At 41.6% G+C, this 14,719-nt stretch overlaps 1 protein-coding gene across 1 annotated transcript in view; it reads left to right on the forward strand.

The window, feature by feature from the left end:
* Positions 1-14,719, forward strand: part of IFT172 (intraflagellar transport 172) — a gene marked incomplete in the record, with an annotated part of 949,422 nt that overhangs the window by 675,989 nt on the left and 258,714 nt on the right. Inside the window, 1 exon segment of the mRNA XM_053710932.1 lies at positions 9,927-10,013. Within this exon segment, the coding sequence (XP_053566907.1) occupies positions 9,927-10,013 (87 nt within the window).

Below are 14,719 nucleotides of genomic sequence, written 5' to 3' on the forward strand. Positions count from 1 at the left end.
GGGATGTCCAGGACAAGGGAAGTGTTCTGACGGAGGTACTCATTCGGGGTACCAGGCGGTCCTTCACAATCCCGATGTGGGTTGTTACCGGACTTTTCAGACTCTAGGGCGGGTTCGGGGTTCTCCACATCCAGGGAACTTGGGCTTTGAACTTTGGTCTTGCTATTTGACCTGGTCACGGTTGGCCAGGTTTTCTGAGTGCCGATAGTCACTGGGTTACGCTTTATTGAATGGTTTCCCTTGGTCAGCTTGCTGAATTAACCTAATGGCTTCACGGTTCTGAAGGTGAAGGGTTTGCAGGGTAACCGCTGCAGCTATTGCACCTTGTCTGTGTGCTAGCAGGCTAATTCTAATGGGATTCCTTCCAAGTTCATCTGCGTTGGAGATTGAGCTCTTAATCAGCCTGTGGCCTTGTGTCTTGTGGGCAAGTGCTCTGTATTTAATGTCCCCTTTTTTCTTAAGGGGGCTTGTTCTTCTCCTTACAGAGGTGTGGTCCTTGTCTTAGGGCTTCTCCTGGATTCAGGAGGTGGAACAGAGGGTTTAACCTATGTTGAAGAGAGACATGCTCTCTGGGTTGTTCTGTTCTATCTGGAGTCTTGCTGGCTTTGCGTTGAGACTATTTTGGGCATTTTTGCTAGATTTTTCTGCATTTTCAGCCTTGGCGACTGTCTCTAAGGAGTTTCGGGTAAGCACCCGAACTCTGTTGGAATGGCTAAAGCCATTATTCCGCTCCTTTGTGAGCTGGTGTTGGGATTTTTTTGTTCCCCTGTTTTCAGACCTGCCGACAATTGGGCTGGCCCGGCTGGGAGTAGGTTCTGAGATTTGTTGATCATCTTCGGAGGTGCGGCGGGCTTCGTTGAGGTTCTGTGTTTCTCCCTTTTTGAGACATGTGTGTCGGTCTGGTGGCTTGGATTGCCTGGAGTGTGCTCTCTGTTTTGGAGATTTTACAATCTGATATCTTGTTTGGCCGCTTTTTACTTATCAGCAAGTATTTTATTTCTGTGTCATCCTTATAATCGCTGCGTGTTCTTGGCCCAGGTGTTTACCTCGTTTGGGTCTGCTACATGTATTATGTGTTGAATACTTCAGTATTCTAAGTTCAGATGATTTGAGGACTCCGTCTTCAGTTGTCATTTTAAGTGCTTTCGCACGATGTTGAGAGAAAACTTTGCTCTGTTCTGATGCTCGTTCCGAAACCTTGTGGTTTTTTGTTTGGTCTGGGCGTTGCCTCCCCTTGTTTGTCAGGACCCATTTGGGTCTTTGTGAGCTGGGCTGGGAGTTCTGGGAGTTCTTCTTTTATGGAATTTGTTGGGATCTTTCGGTTTCCCTTTGGATCTTCCTTGCCCTATCCCTTTGGGAGTTTTGGGCTGGTGTTCCCTTCGCTAGTGAGGGGTGTGTGGTTGGGGACCGACTGCTGGGCGACGGTGTCTCCTGGAGGTCTGTTGGCTCAGTTGAGTCTGATTTTGCAGTCTTTAGCTAGTCTTCCGGGCTATCTGCGGGTCAGTGTCCTTGGGGCTTTTTCCTTTCAATGTTTCTCGGCTTCGTACGAAGCAGGGTTTTGTTCGGTAGTGGTCTCAGGTCTGGTGCCTTCAGAATGGGCCGCCTCTTGTACCCTCCCCTTTGGGCATTCAGTGTCCTCTATAGCTTGGGTATTGTTTTCCCAAAAGTAATTAATGCAGCTGTGGACTCTTTCCATTTATGAAGAAAAACTTAAATTATGCTTACCTGATGATAATTTTATTTTCTTCAGATGGAAAGAGTCCACAGCTCCCCACCCATACTTTTTATGTGGGGCATCTGTATTGTTATACTTCTGGCACCTTTTCACCCTGATATTTCTTCTACTGTTCTTTGTTCCTCGGCAGAATGACTGGGGGATGAGGGAAGTGGGAGGAGTATTTAAGCCTTTGGCTGGGGTGTTTTTGCCTCCTCCTGGTGGCCAGGTTCTTATTCCCCAAAAGTAATGAATGCAGCTGGGGACTCTTTCCATCTGAAGAAAATAAAATTATCAGCTAAGCGTAATTTAAGTTTTTACATGCATGTGCCAATGTGTTGGAGCGTCAAGAGAGCTCGTAGGAGGTCGGAATAAGTAGAACCTGGAGGGCAATTTTGTGTGTTGATGTTGAGTGAATTGGTCATCTGTCTGCTTAACTGTGTGGGATCTAATGCTTTGGGCAGATGTGTAAGTTAGGCAAATAGGTAAACTCACAGTTGATGATAATACAGAGAGTCTTGGAGATGTTTTTGAGGAGCTCTGCAGAGTAGTGACCGCAGGCGAAGTAATTGCTCTCTGAAAAAACAAGAAAATAAAAATAAGCATTTATTTTAACCTTCAATATTTTACTGGCTAAGCCTGAGGATGAGCTTGTAATGAATATTGTGCACGATTTTATCAATTTGAATGCCTCCGAGAGCTATATAAAGGCCTGGCCCTGTCACCTAGCTGGTGCCGCTGCAATTAAAGACCCCCCCAGCAAGGCTTCCCACACCACTTTGCTGGTTCGCTGAAAATATCACTACTAATGACTCAAGTGAGAGAAATAACTGAACAATTAGAAGAGTCTTGCATGTAAATTGAAGTCCTACAATGTTATCTTACTAACAGAGCTTAAATGATTACTATGGCCACATTGAACAATAGGGGGGGGAAAGGGGGCAGCTCTGTCTGGTTCCTTTCTCTAGGTTAAACGAGATAGAAAGAATAAGAGGGCGCTAAAGCTAAGATCCCACCACACTTAGTCACAAATGTATAAAAAACAGAAGGCAAAATAATAACTTTACTTCACAATATTTAAAAATACAATTTATATAACAAATGGAAATATAATGTGTAAAAAGGGACGTCTCCCTTAATAAAAATAAATAAACTGGATAACCACCTTAAAAAGATAAAAAAATATACTAAAGCTTGAAAAAATATATATTCATATATTCGATGAGCGTCAGTGATCCAGCGAAATTGGCTACACTTTTAGTGAGTAGCTACACTTTTGTAACAATGTTCCTTATATAGGTTGATCAAGGAAAAAATGTGTTGCTGTCCATCAGATAGTTACAACATAGAGAAGTTGTATTCTTATTTCTTGTATGACCCCCTGTGATGTTGTTCAAACAGTCATAATACACACCTTAGAGTCAAATTTGATTGTAATCACACTTAATAGTTCAAAGTGATTATTACGATCTTTTTGGACTCACACTGTCGGAGATATGTCCAGGCAAGCGGTATCCTCCAATGCTGTATTGCTCTTTACTTGCGTGGGCTGAACTAGGTCAGCGTGTATGGAACCTGCTTGTCACTCCGAACTCCTTGTGTGCTTGGTTGTTATTTTTTATTCCGAAGACAAGAGATGAAGTCCGCAGGCCCGCACTTATTCTGGTTCAGGCATCATCTTTTCAACATGCAAACTCCCACACGGAGTTGTTGTTGTCTTTTCTGCGCTCCCAGGGATGGAAGGTGAATTTAGGAAAAAGTTCCTTGGTTCCAGCTACAACTGTGGTATTCTTGGGAACCATTACAGATTCTCTAGAGATGAAGATCTTTCTAACAGAAGCCAGAAGAACAAAGATCTTCAACTCTTGTCTTGTCCTTCAGTCCTCTCCTTGGCCGTCAGTAGCTCAGTGTATGGAGGTTATTGGTCTGATGGCGTCAGCTATGGACATTATTCCGTTTGCTCGGTTCCATCTCAGGCCTCTGCAGTTATGCATGCTCAGACAATGGAACGGGGATTATGCGGATCGGTCTCCGCGAATTGTTCTGGATCAGGTGACAAGAGATTCTCTTCTGTGGTGGTTGTCTCAGGATCTTCTCTCACAGGGAACCTGCTTTTGCAGACCTTCCTGGGTGATTGTCACCACGGATGCCAGTCTGCTGGGTTGGGGAGCTGTCTGGGGCTCATTAAAGGCTCAGGGTCTATGAACTCAGGAGGAATCGGTTCTTCCCATAAACATCCTAGAGCTGAGGGCAATCTTCAATGTTCTTCTGGCCTGGCATCAGTTAGCTTCAGCCTAGTTTATCAGGTTTCAGTCGGACAACATAACGTCAGTGGCTTACATCAATCATCAGGGAGGAACTCTGAGTTCCTTGGCCATGACAGAGGTAGCCAAGATTATTCAGTGGGCGGAGATCTACAATTGCTGTCTGTCTGCGATCCACATTCCAGGGGTGGAGAATTGGTAAGCGGATTTTCTGAGCAGACAGACTTTTCATCCGGGGGAGTGGGAACTTCACCCGGAGGTGTTTTCCAGCTTGATTCTCAAGTGGGGGCAGCTGGAGCTGGATCTCATTGCTTCTCGTCAGAATGCCAAGCTCCCGAGGTTGCTCAGATCAGACAGGAGAGGGCGTCGGTGATTCTTATCTCACCAGCGTGCCCTTGCAGAATCTGGTATGCAGATGTGGTGGAGATGTCATCTCTTCCACCTTGGAGACTTCCGTTATGGAAGGACTTTCATCTTCAAGGGCCCCTCCTTCATCCAAATTTTGTTTCTCTGAAGCTGACTGCTTGGTGGTTGAACGCTTGATTTTATCCAAGCGTGGGTTTTCAGAGTCGGTCATTGAGACCATGATTCAGGCTCGTAAGCCTGTGACAAGAAAGATTTACTATAAGATATTGCGTAAATATCTGTATTGGTGGGAATCCAGAGGCTATTCTTGGAGTAGAGTTAGGATTCCTAGGATTTTGTCTTTTCTTCAGGAGGGTCTGGAGAAGGGTTTATCTACAAGTACCTTGAAGGGTCAAATTTCTGCTTTATCTATTTTGTTGCAGAGGTGGCAGATGTTCAGTCTTTTTGCCAGGCCCTGGTTAGAATCCGGTCTATGTTTAAGTTTGCTACTCCTCCTTAAATCTTAATTTGGTTCTTAGAGTTCTTCAACAGGCTCCGTTTGAGCCTATGCATTCTTTGGATATTAAAATGTTATCCTGGAAGGTTTTGTGTTTGGTTGCTATCTCTTCGGCTCGAAGAGTTTCGGAGCTTTCAGCAATTGCAGTGTGAATCTCCTTACCTTATTTTTCATTCCGATAAGGTGGTCCTGCGTACTGCCTTAGGTTTCCTTCCCAAAGTGGTTTCGGATAGGAATATTAATCAAGAAATCGTTGTTCCCTCTTTGTGTCCTAATCCTTCTTCCCATAATGAGTGTTTGTTGCATAACCTGGATGTGGTTCGTGCGTTGAAATATTACTTACAGGTGACTAAGGATTTTCGCCAGTCTTCTTCTTTGTTTGTTGTTTTTTCTGGGAAGCGCAAGGGTAAGAAAGCTACGGCTACATATCTTTCTTTTTGGCTGAGGAGTGTTATTTGCTTGGCATATGAGACTGCTGGACAGCAGCCTCCTTTGAAAATCACGGCTCATTCCACAAGGGCTGTTTCTTCATCTTGGGCCTTTGAAAATGGAGCTTCTGTTGAACAGATTTGCAAAACTGCCACTTGGTCATCTTTACACACTTTTTCTAAATTTTAGACACTTTTTCTAAATTTTATAAGTTTGATACTTTTGCTTCGGCTGAGGCTTCTTTTGGGAGAAAGGTTAAGCAGTGGTGCCTTCCGTTTAGGCTAACTGTCTTGTCTCTCCCTTATCATCCGTGTCCTCTGGCTTGGGTATTGGTTCCCAACAGTAATTATGATGATTCGTGGACTCGCTGTGTCATTAGAAAGAAAAGAAAATTTATGCTTACCTGATAAATTTCTTTCTTTCTTGACACAGTGAGTACACGGCCCGTCCTGTATTTTTCAGACAGTTTATTTTTCTATAAATTTCAGGCACCTCTACACCTTATGTTACTTCCTTTCTCCTTTCCTTTTGGTCGAATGACTGGGGGTTGTTGGTAAGGGAGTAATATTTGACAGCTTTCCTGTGGTGCTCTTTGCCGCCTCCTGCTGGCCATGTGATATTCCCAAAAGTAATTATGATGATCCGTGGACTCACCGTGTCAAGAAAGAAATAAATTTATCAGGAAAGCATAAATTTTCTTTTGCACCTTGAAAGGGGGCTTGATGGCTTTTTTGTTTTCTACTGGGCTGGCTGTTGCAGCCGGATGGTTCCTTCAATCGGTATTGCCTTTGTTGTCTGTCCGCTGCCGCACACTCCATGCCTGTGGGTGGGTGAGCGGTTATATTTGCCTTTCTCCTCCTTTTTGGGAGATTGGGGCATACTACAGTATCCACCTAGTGCCCTGGAGGTCTTCCTCTGTTCAGAGGGATCCCTCCTGCCTTGCGTGCAAGACGTCATGAAGGGTTGTATTCTGGTATCATGCCGTCACTGTTGTTTCAGTGTAGTCTCTCTTGCATGGGAGTGTGTCCCTTCTTGTAGGGTAAGGATCTGTGTCTGGGTCCTGGATCCCAAACTTGTCCTATGTTCTGTCATAGGTTAGTTGGTTAGCATGCCAGTCTTGTTAGCATATGGTGGAGTTTTTCTCTACCTATTGGTACCGATCAATTTAGCTCCCCTCCTTTTTCCTTATTAAGAATTTGGGCAGTCCGGGGAATGGTTTATTTCCCTGTTTTCGGACATTGCCAGTCATTTTGGTGCTGAGTAGAGGGGGTCAGAGGTCTGTCTGTTTGGTTGAGCCTGGACCGCATATCTTACTTAGATCTTGTGATCCCTCCTTTACTGGGAGGCTTTGCAGTGTTTCCTTTCTTAGCATGGGACGTTCTCTGCTGGTTTTGGATGCTCTCCTACTTCCTTGTTTTTCCTGGGAGGGAGTGGGTTTCTGCATTCCTTTGGAATTTTTCCTCTGTGGGAATCCTGGTGTAGTTCCTTGCTTGGTTGGCTAGTGTTAACGGCTGGAGTCTGCTAGACTTCTGTTGCAGAGGGAAGCCTGTGGCTTCATCTGGAACATAAGATTTATGGTGCTATATTTTAGGCGGTTCCCAGAGGGGGGTTATCCCTCGGTCAGATTGCACGCTGTGTGAGGGATGGGGTCTACCTTGTCACTCTAGGTCTCCAGGGTTGGGACGTTACATGGTCCCTTAGACTTCCGTTCAGATTGAGGTAGGTTTTTTTCCCCCCTTCTCTTTGTTCGGTTGTTAGCTATGCGTTTTTGTCCTGATGGAACCTTTGTATGTACTTGGAGTTCGACTAGGTTTCCTTTTACCCTAGCTTGTTGGTTTTAAGATCTCTGTTGAGTTCTTCTTCTCCTTCTTCCCTTCAGGGGGTATGTGGAGGTCTCCTTCTCTCGGGTCGGGGGTAAGTATAGGCTTGGAGCCTGTGGGACTTGCCTTCTCAGAGGCTTTGTGCTCAGTGGAATCTACTGGTTCGGAGTGGTCTCTCTCTAGGGCCTTGCTGGTTTTAACTGAGGGGCAGTTACCTGGTCTTTTCAGTTTTTATCCTTCTGTTTCTGGTGAAGCAGTTGTTTTTTGTCAGGTGTTTGGGTAATTTCAGGCTGTGGTGCCCTCCGAATGGGCCGCCTCGTCTACCCACCCTTTTTTTGCATTCAGTGTCCTCTATAGCTTGGGTATTGTTTTTGAATGCAGCTGTGGACTCTCCCTGTTTAAGAATAAAAACTTAAATTATGCTTACCTGTTGATTTTCTTTTCTTCTGATGGGGAGATTCCACAGTTCCCCGCCCACGTTCTATCAAGGCGGCTGTTTTATTTTCTTTTTAAAGACACGATGAGTCCACGGATTTCATCCTTACTTGTGGGATTACGCCTCCTGGTCAGCAGGAGGAGGCAAAGAGCACAACAGCAAAGCTGTATATATAGCCCCTCCCTTTCCTCCCACTCCAGTCATTCTCTTTGCCTGTGTTAGTGATTGGAAGAGGTAAAGTGAGGTGTTAGTTTAGATTCTTCAATCAAGAGTTTGTTATTTTTAAAATGGTACCAGTGAGTGCTATTTTATTATAGGTTGTAGCCGTATTCCTTGTCAGAGTAGAGCTACAGGTGGCTTTAAAGCAATGGAAACTGGTGGCGGCGACTTGGTCTTCGCTTCATACTTTTTCTAAATTCTACAAATTTTATACTTTTGCTTCTTCGGAGGCTATTTTTGGGAGAAAGGTCTTACAGGCAGCCTTCCGTTTAAGTACCTGCCTTGTCCCTCCCTTCATCCGTGTCCTAAAGCTTTGGTATTGGTATCCCACAAGTAATGGATGAACCCGTGGACTGGATACACCTTTACAAGAGAAAACAAAATTTATGCTTACCTGATAAATTTATTTCTCTTGTGGTGTATCCAGTCCACGGCCCGCCCTGTCATTTTAAGGCAGGTGTTTTTTATTTTTAAACTACAGTCACCACTGCACCCTATAGTTTCTCCTTTTTTCTTACTTGTCTTCGGTCGAATGACTGGGGGTGGCAGTTAGGGGAGGAGCTATATAGACAGCTCTGCTGTGGGTGTCCTCTTGCAGCTTCCTGTTGGGAAGGAGAATATCCCACAAGTAATGGATGAACCCGTGGACTGGATACACCACAAGAGAAATAAATTTATCAGGTAAGCATACATTTTGTTTTTTTTAGGATTTGTCCCCCCACTCTTTATTTCCACCCATATATATTTATATTAAGGTTGCACGATTAATCGCATATGCGATTTAAAACAGCGTATAATCGCCGCAATTTTAAAACCGCGAGGAGTCACGATTTTTTTTCCTACATAAAGAAATTCCTTTAGAAGTGGCTGTAATTCATTCATTTATTTGTGATTTCTTGCAAACCAGCTCCATCTAGTGGTTGCTTTTAGCACACATTTGTAAAATGGCTCTTTTACTTTCACTTTCTGTTCTGAGAAGCAGCCAATCAATCTAGAAATCTAAAAGCAGAGCCCATGCAGGAATGAAGAGGAGGGAAAGCCACTTACTTATATTTCCCCCTAGGGACGTCTGCAGTCTGAAACTTAGGGTATGTAAACATTATGGAACCTCCCACACAATCTCCTGCTCTCTGAGAAACGGCTTAAATACATAGCAGATGCAGTTAACCCCACGGCTCCCAAAAATGCTAAAACTGCAGTCCCCTCTGCTGCTGGGTTAACTTAACTGCATCTACAATGTATTTTATATCAGCAAGGCACAGCATTTGTGAAAGGAGCAGCCGCCCACCCCTACTGCTATATACCTGTAATGGATTCCTGGACAGGAGCAGGGCTCATTTTCAGTCAAATTAAAATGTTTAAAAAAGAAGAAAAAAAATATTATATATATATATATATATATATATATATGTGTGTGTGTGTTTATATATGTATATATATATATGTATATATGTGTGTGTGTGTGTGTGTGTGTTTATATATGTATATATATATATGTGTGTGTGTGTGTTTATATATATATATATATATATATATATATGTGTGTGTGTCTATGTAGCTTACACTGCTTCATTTGTTAATCATACCACTGTCCACAGTTAGAATGACTGTCCAAGAAAACATGACAATGTTGTGTGTCATAAGACCTAATAACTGGCTAGTGGCTACTATTTAATCACATCACAGGCAGCAAATTTTATTTTAACTATTTTGTGGTTTGTATTTTTATGCTCCAAGAGTGTATTGGACATTGAGAAACATGTACATTAAGATTCTGTAGTGTTAAATAAACTTTATAATGCAAAATGAAGGTGTTATACTCATTTATAAGAAAATCGATTAAATCGCAATTTATGTATTTTTTAGAAAAAAAAAATCCCGATTTTTTTTTTTTTTTTTTTTTTTATTTTATTTTTTTTTTTTTGCCCATATCGCCCAGCCCTAATTTATATATATATGCCTGTATATATGTTTAGTGGCTGTTAAACTGAGGTTGTTATATATTCTGCAGCTTTTCTTTGTAGTATATATATCTGTCCTGATGTTAATTGGTAACTACATAAAGTTTATGGAAAGCTGAACCTCTTAACCACAGTAAAAATAGCAAATATGTAAATCTAATAATTATAGATCTATAAGAACATAAATGTATTAAATATAATTAAGGTTTCTCTCTGCCCAGCTGGTAGGTATTGATGTCATGTCAGCGCTGGATATGTATGCTGAGCGCGGGCAGTGGGAGAAATGCATTGAGACAGCAGCCAAACAGGTTAGTAGGAACGTTTTCATTCTGAGAATATTTATTTATGTGAATACAGTGTACATATAGAGTGCATTTATGTATTTATATGTGTGTATATACGTATACATAATATACAGTCAAGGCCAAAAATATTGGCACCCCAGCATTTCTGTCAGATGATGCACCACTTTGCCCAGAAAATTGTTGCAATTACAAATGTTTAGGCATTCTCATGTTTATTTCGCATATGTCACAAAGAAGTGGAGGGGAAAAAAGCCAAATCTGACACATTCCCACAAAACTCCAAAAATGGACTGGATAAAATTATTGGCACCCTCAGTTTAATATTTGGTAGCACACCCCTTGGAAAAAATAACTGAAATCAGTCGCTTCCTGTAACCATCAATGAGTTTCTTACACCTCTCTACTGGTTTTGAGCCACTCTTCTTTCGCCAACTGCTCCAGGTCTCTCAGATTGGAAGGGTTCCTTTTCCAAACTGCTGTTTTGAGATCTCTCCACAGGTGCTCTATGGGATTGAGATCTGGACTCATTGCTGGCCAGTTCAGTACTCCTCCAGCGCTTTGTCTTAAACCATTTCTGGGTGCTTTTTGACTTGTGCTTTGCGTCATTGTCCTGCTGTAAGACCCATGACTTCTGACAGAGATCCAACTTTCTGACAATGGGCCCTACATTGCACCACATAATTCTTTGGTAGTCTTCAGATTTTATAATGCCATGCACACAGTCAAGACACCCAGTGCCTGAAGCAGCAAAGCAACCCCAAACCATCAGTGGACCTCCACCATGTTTAAATGTAGGGACTGTATTATTTTCTTTAAAAGCCTCATTTGTTTTTCTCAAAACAGTAAAATGATGGGCTTTATCAAATGCTGTAATTGTGTTTAGTCTATCCACAGCGCATTCTCCCAAAAGGATTTGGGCTTCCTCAGGTAAGTTTTGGCAAACTCCAATCTGGCTTTTTTATGTTTCTATATCAGCAGTGGGGTCCTCCTGGGTCTCCTGCCATAGCGTCCCTTTTCATTCAGATGGCAACGTATAGTGTGAGCTGACACATTTGTACCCTGTTGTATGAAGGTCAGTTTGAATTTGTCTGGAAGTTGATCAAGGTTCTTTATCCACCATTCAAACAATCCTGCGTTGCAATCTTTGATCAATTTTTCTTTTTCATTGACGTCCAGGGAGATTAGCTACAGTAACATGGGCTGTAAACTTCTTGACAATGTTGCGCACAGTGGGCACAGAAACATTAAGGTCCCTGGAGATGGACTTGTAACCTTGAGATTGTCCATGCTTTTCCGCAATTTTTGTTCTCAAATCCTCAGACAATTCTTTGCTGCTCTTTATCTTCTCAAGCTCAGTGTGGCACACAGACACACACAACAGAAAGGTTAAGTCAAGTTTTCAACATTTTACTGGTTTCCTGTGTGATATCTATATTGTCGGCACCTGTTAATTGATACAAGTGAGTTTAATGACATAACAGGAGCATCACAAACTTGGAATGCAATTATTTCTTACAATTTTAAGAGCGATAGTGAAGGGGATACTATGCCATTAAATCACCCAAACAAACCTTGTATTAAGAGTAATGATAAACAGGTTTTTCAGATGGACATAAAAGAAAGGGAAAGGGGAGGAGACACAGGAAGAGGCGCAAGAGGAAGACAGGGTTACAGAAGAGCAAGGGGAGGACGCAACAAATACAGGATATGAAAATTATCAACTTGTCTGATACTGTAATAACATCAGAAGAACAGGTATTCGGTTTAGGATTAGGCTTTGTCCTTACTTGCAACTTGTTTAAAACAATAGTCTATGTTAATAGACCTACATTGTACAACGACACATATAATCCCTCTGATTTGGTAGATTTTGTAGACATCTGGGACTACCTCTCCTTACATGATCTCCTCATTAAATTAATTGTCTGCCACTAAAGTGGCGCATGGAGGTTTTAAACCTCACTCCATATTCTATCCAACTAGAGAGAGGGGGCCCTTTCTGGAGGCTTTTCACCGCAGAATAGAGGAAGATCTTATAGATCTAGCGAAAAATCAGAAAAAAGTTCATCCTAATTTGAACTCCTCACAACAACAGGCCCTCATACATCTAAAAAGTAGGAAGAACATTGTAATTAAGGACTCTGATAAAGGAGGCAGTATAGTTATCATGAATAAGTCAGACTATATTGTAGAAGCTTGGAGACAGCTTTATGATATTAATGGGTGTGACAAACTTTTGGGCAACCCAATTGAAAGGTTTAAAAACCAACTGTGGGAACTTATGGACGATGGACTGCAGGAGGGAGTTATAGATCAAGATACAAGAGATTTTCTCTTTGTAACAAGAACTATTACCCCTATCTTCCACTACCTCCCCAAGGTACACAAATCCTTGGAGGAGGTGCATGGAAGACCTATTGTGTCGGGTATAGGCTCACTTTTTTAAAGACTCTCAAGTTGGGCAGAGACCCTCCTGCAGCCCTTAGTCCACTTACTCCCTTCCTTTATCAAAACATCTGTTGAATACATTAGTACAAGTGGAATGGGAAGAAAATTGCTCTTGGCTTACAATTGATGTGGTAGGGCTGTATTCGGCCATACCACATACTTTTGGTATGGAGGCAATTAAACATATACTAGATACCTACAGCAATTAAGATAGTGGTCTAAAAGAGTATCTACTGAGGGTACTTAACTTTCTCCTGACACACGCAAAATTTGAATTTGGAGGGGAATTTTTTCTGCAGAGACGTGGGACCGCCATGGGGGCTAAATTTGCCCCTGCGTATGCTAACCTTTTTATGGGCTGGTGGGAGCAGTCCCACGTCTATGCAGAAAGAAACCCTTTCAGAGGATGTAGCAAGATGTATAAAAGATACATCGACTATCTTTTACTGGTTTGGACAGATACTGAACAAGAAACCCAAGAGTTCATCATATTTTTGAATAACAATGGAGTTAAAATATAATTTACATTTTCCTACCATAAAACAAACATCCCATATCTAGATGTCACACTAATGGGAGATATAGTTAGTGGAAAAATTGACACAGCCCTTTATCGGAAACCCATTACATCAAATGCGGTCTTACACGCACGTAGTAACCACCCACCACATACGGGTTTTGGAATTGCCAAAGGGCAGTTCATCCATATTAAACGGAATTGCTCTAGTAATACAGATTTTGAGAGAGTACAATACTCGGGGATCAGCTCAGAGAGAGAGAGGCTTCAAAAATAAAGTGATTAACAGAGCTTATCTAGAAGTCACTAGAATGCTAAAGAGTGAAATGTTACAATCCAATAAAAATAGGGAAGAGTGTACTAAGTTTGGTACAAACAAACAAGTTTTTGTTACTACATATAGTTCACAGTATAAGGCTATTTGTGACATTGTTGAAAAACACCTTCTTATAGTAACAGCAGAAGATAGTTTGAAAAATTATGTCTCGAATGGGTGTAACTTTGTTGCCAAAAGAGGCTGTACCTTGGGTAATGCCCTCTCTCCCAGCATGCTTAAGGCAGCCAATAGAACAGAAAATAGCTGCCTCCATGTCAAAGGTCACTACAAGTGTCATTATAGTAAATGCATAGCATGCAGCTATGCGAAAACCACACGTATCTTTCAATCAAAAGTGACCCAGAGAGTATATAACCTGCTAGATCTTACTAATTGTAGAACTACACATGTAGTGTATTTGATAGTGTTCCCTATGTGACAAGCAATACGTTGGGTGTTCAACTAGGGAAGCTAGATCATGAATTAGAGTGCATCTTAATAATATTGAACATAATAATGATTGTTCAGGTCTAGCAGGACACTTTATACAAATACACAACCAAAGTGTTAGTAGTTTTAAATGGCAGATTATTGAATGGATCAGACCCTCATTAAGAGGAGGATATAGGGCTAGCAGGGTGTTATACAGGGAAGCCTTCTGGATCTTCCAGTTAAAAACCAGGAGACCGGGGGGGTTGAATATTGATGGTGACGTCATACATTTCTGGCAAAGATAATGATTTGGTTATATTTGTGTGTGTTTTCTCTCTCTTTATGCATATAGAAAACACATGTAGTGATGAACATGATAATGGCCAGCTTTTCCTTAATGCGTATTAAGTTCAATAGTGTATCGAGATTTTGGTGGCAATAATGAGTGTAATATTTCATCTATTGTATTTGCTCTAATTAGTGATTAAATTTATTACAGGTAGATTATCCCTAAAAGAGGAGTTTTAGCCTTCACAAAAGTAAAATACATACATATAGTATATATTGATACATGTCCACTGTAAATATGGTACTGACTTAAAATTTAGCTGGTGTCTATATAGATGAATATCTGAATATATGTTAATACACTCTTTCTCCTTTTTTACTAATGACACAGTGAGTCCACAGATCATCATAATTACTATTGGGAATATCACTCCTGGTCAGCAGGAGGAGTAAAGAGCACTACAGCAAAGCTGTTAAATACCACTCCCCTTACCCACAACCCCCAGTCATTCTCTTTGCTTGTGTTCGTTACAAGGAAGGGGTAAAGTTTGGTGTCTGATTCTTCAATCAAGAGTTTATTTTTTGAAGCAGAGCAAGTTTACTTTGTTTTTGTCTTTAGGGGTTTAGCTGTAGTCCACTTCAGTCTCTTCAGTAGAGCAGTGGTGGCTTTTAAGATTTTGGGAACTTGTGGGGTATAATCCCCTCTGC

This window comes from Bombina bombina, chromosome 4, assembly GCF_027579735.1.
Source record: "Bombina bombina isolate aBomBom1 chromosome 4, aBomBom1.pri, whole genome shotgun sequence".
Classification (NCBI taxonomy): Eukaryota; Metazoa; Chordata; class Amphibia; order Anura; family Bombinatoridae; genus Bombina; species Bombina bombina.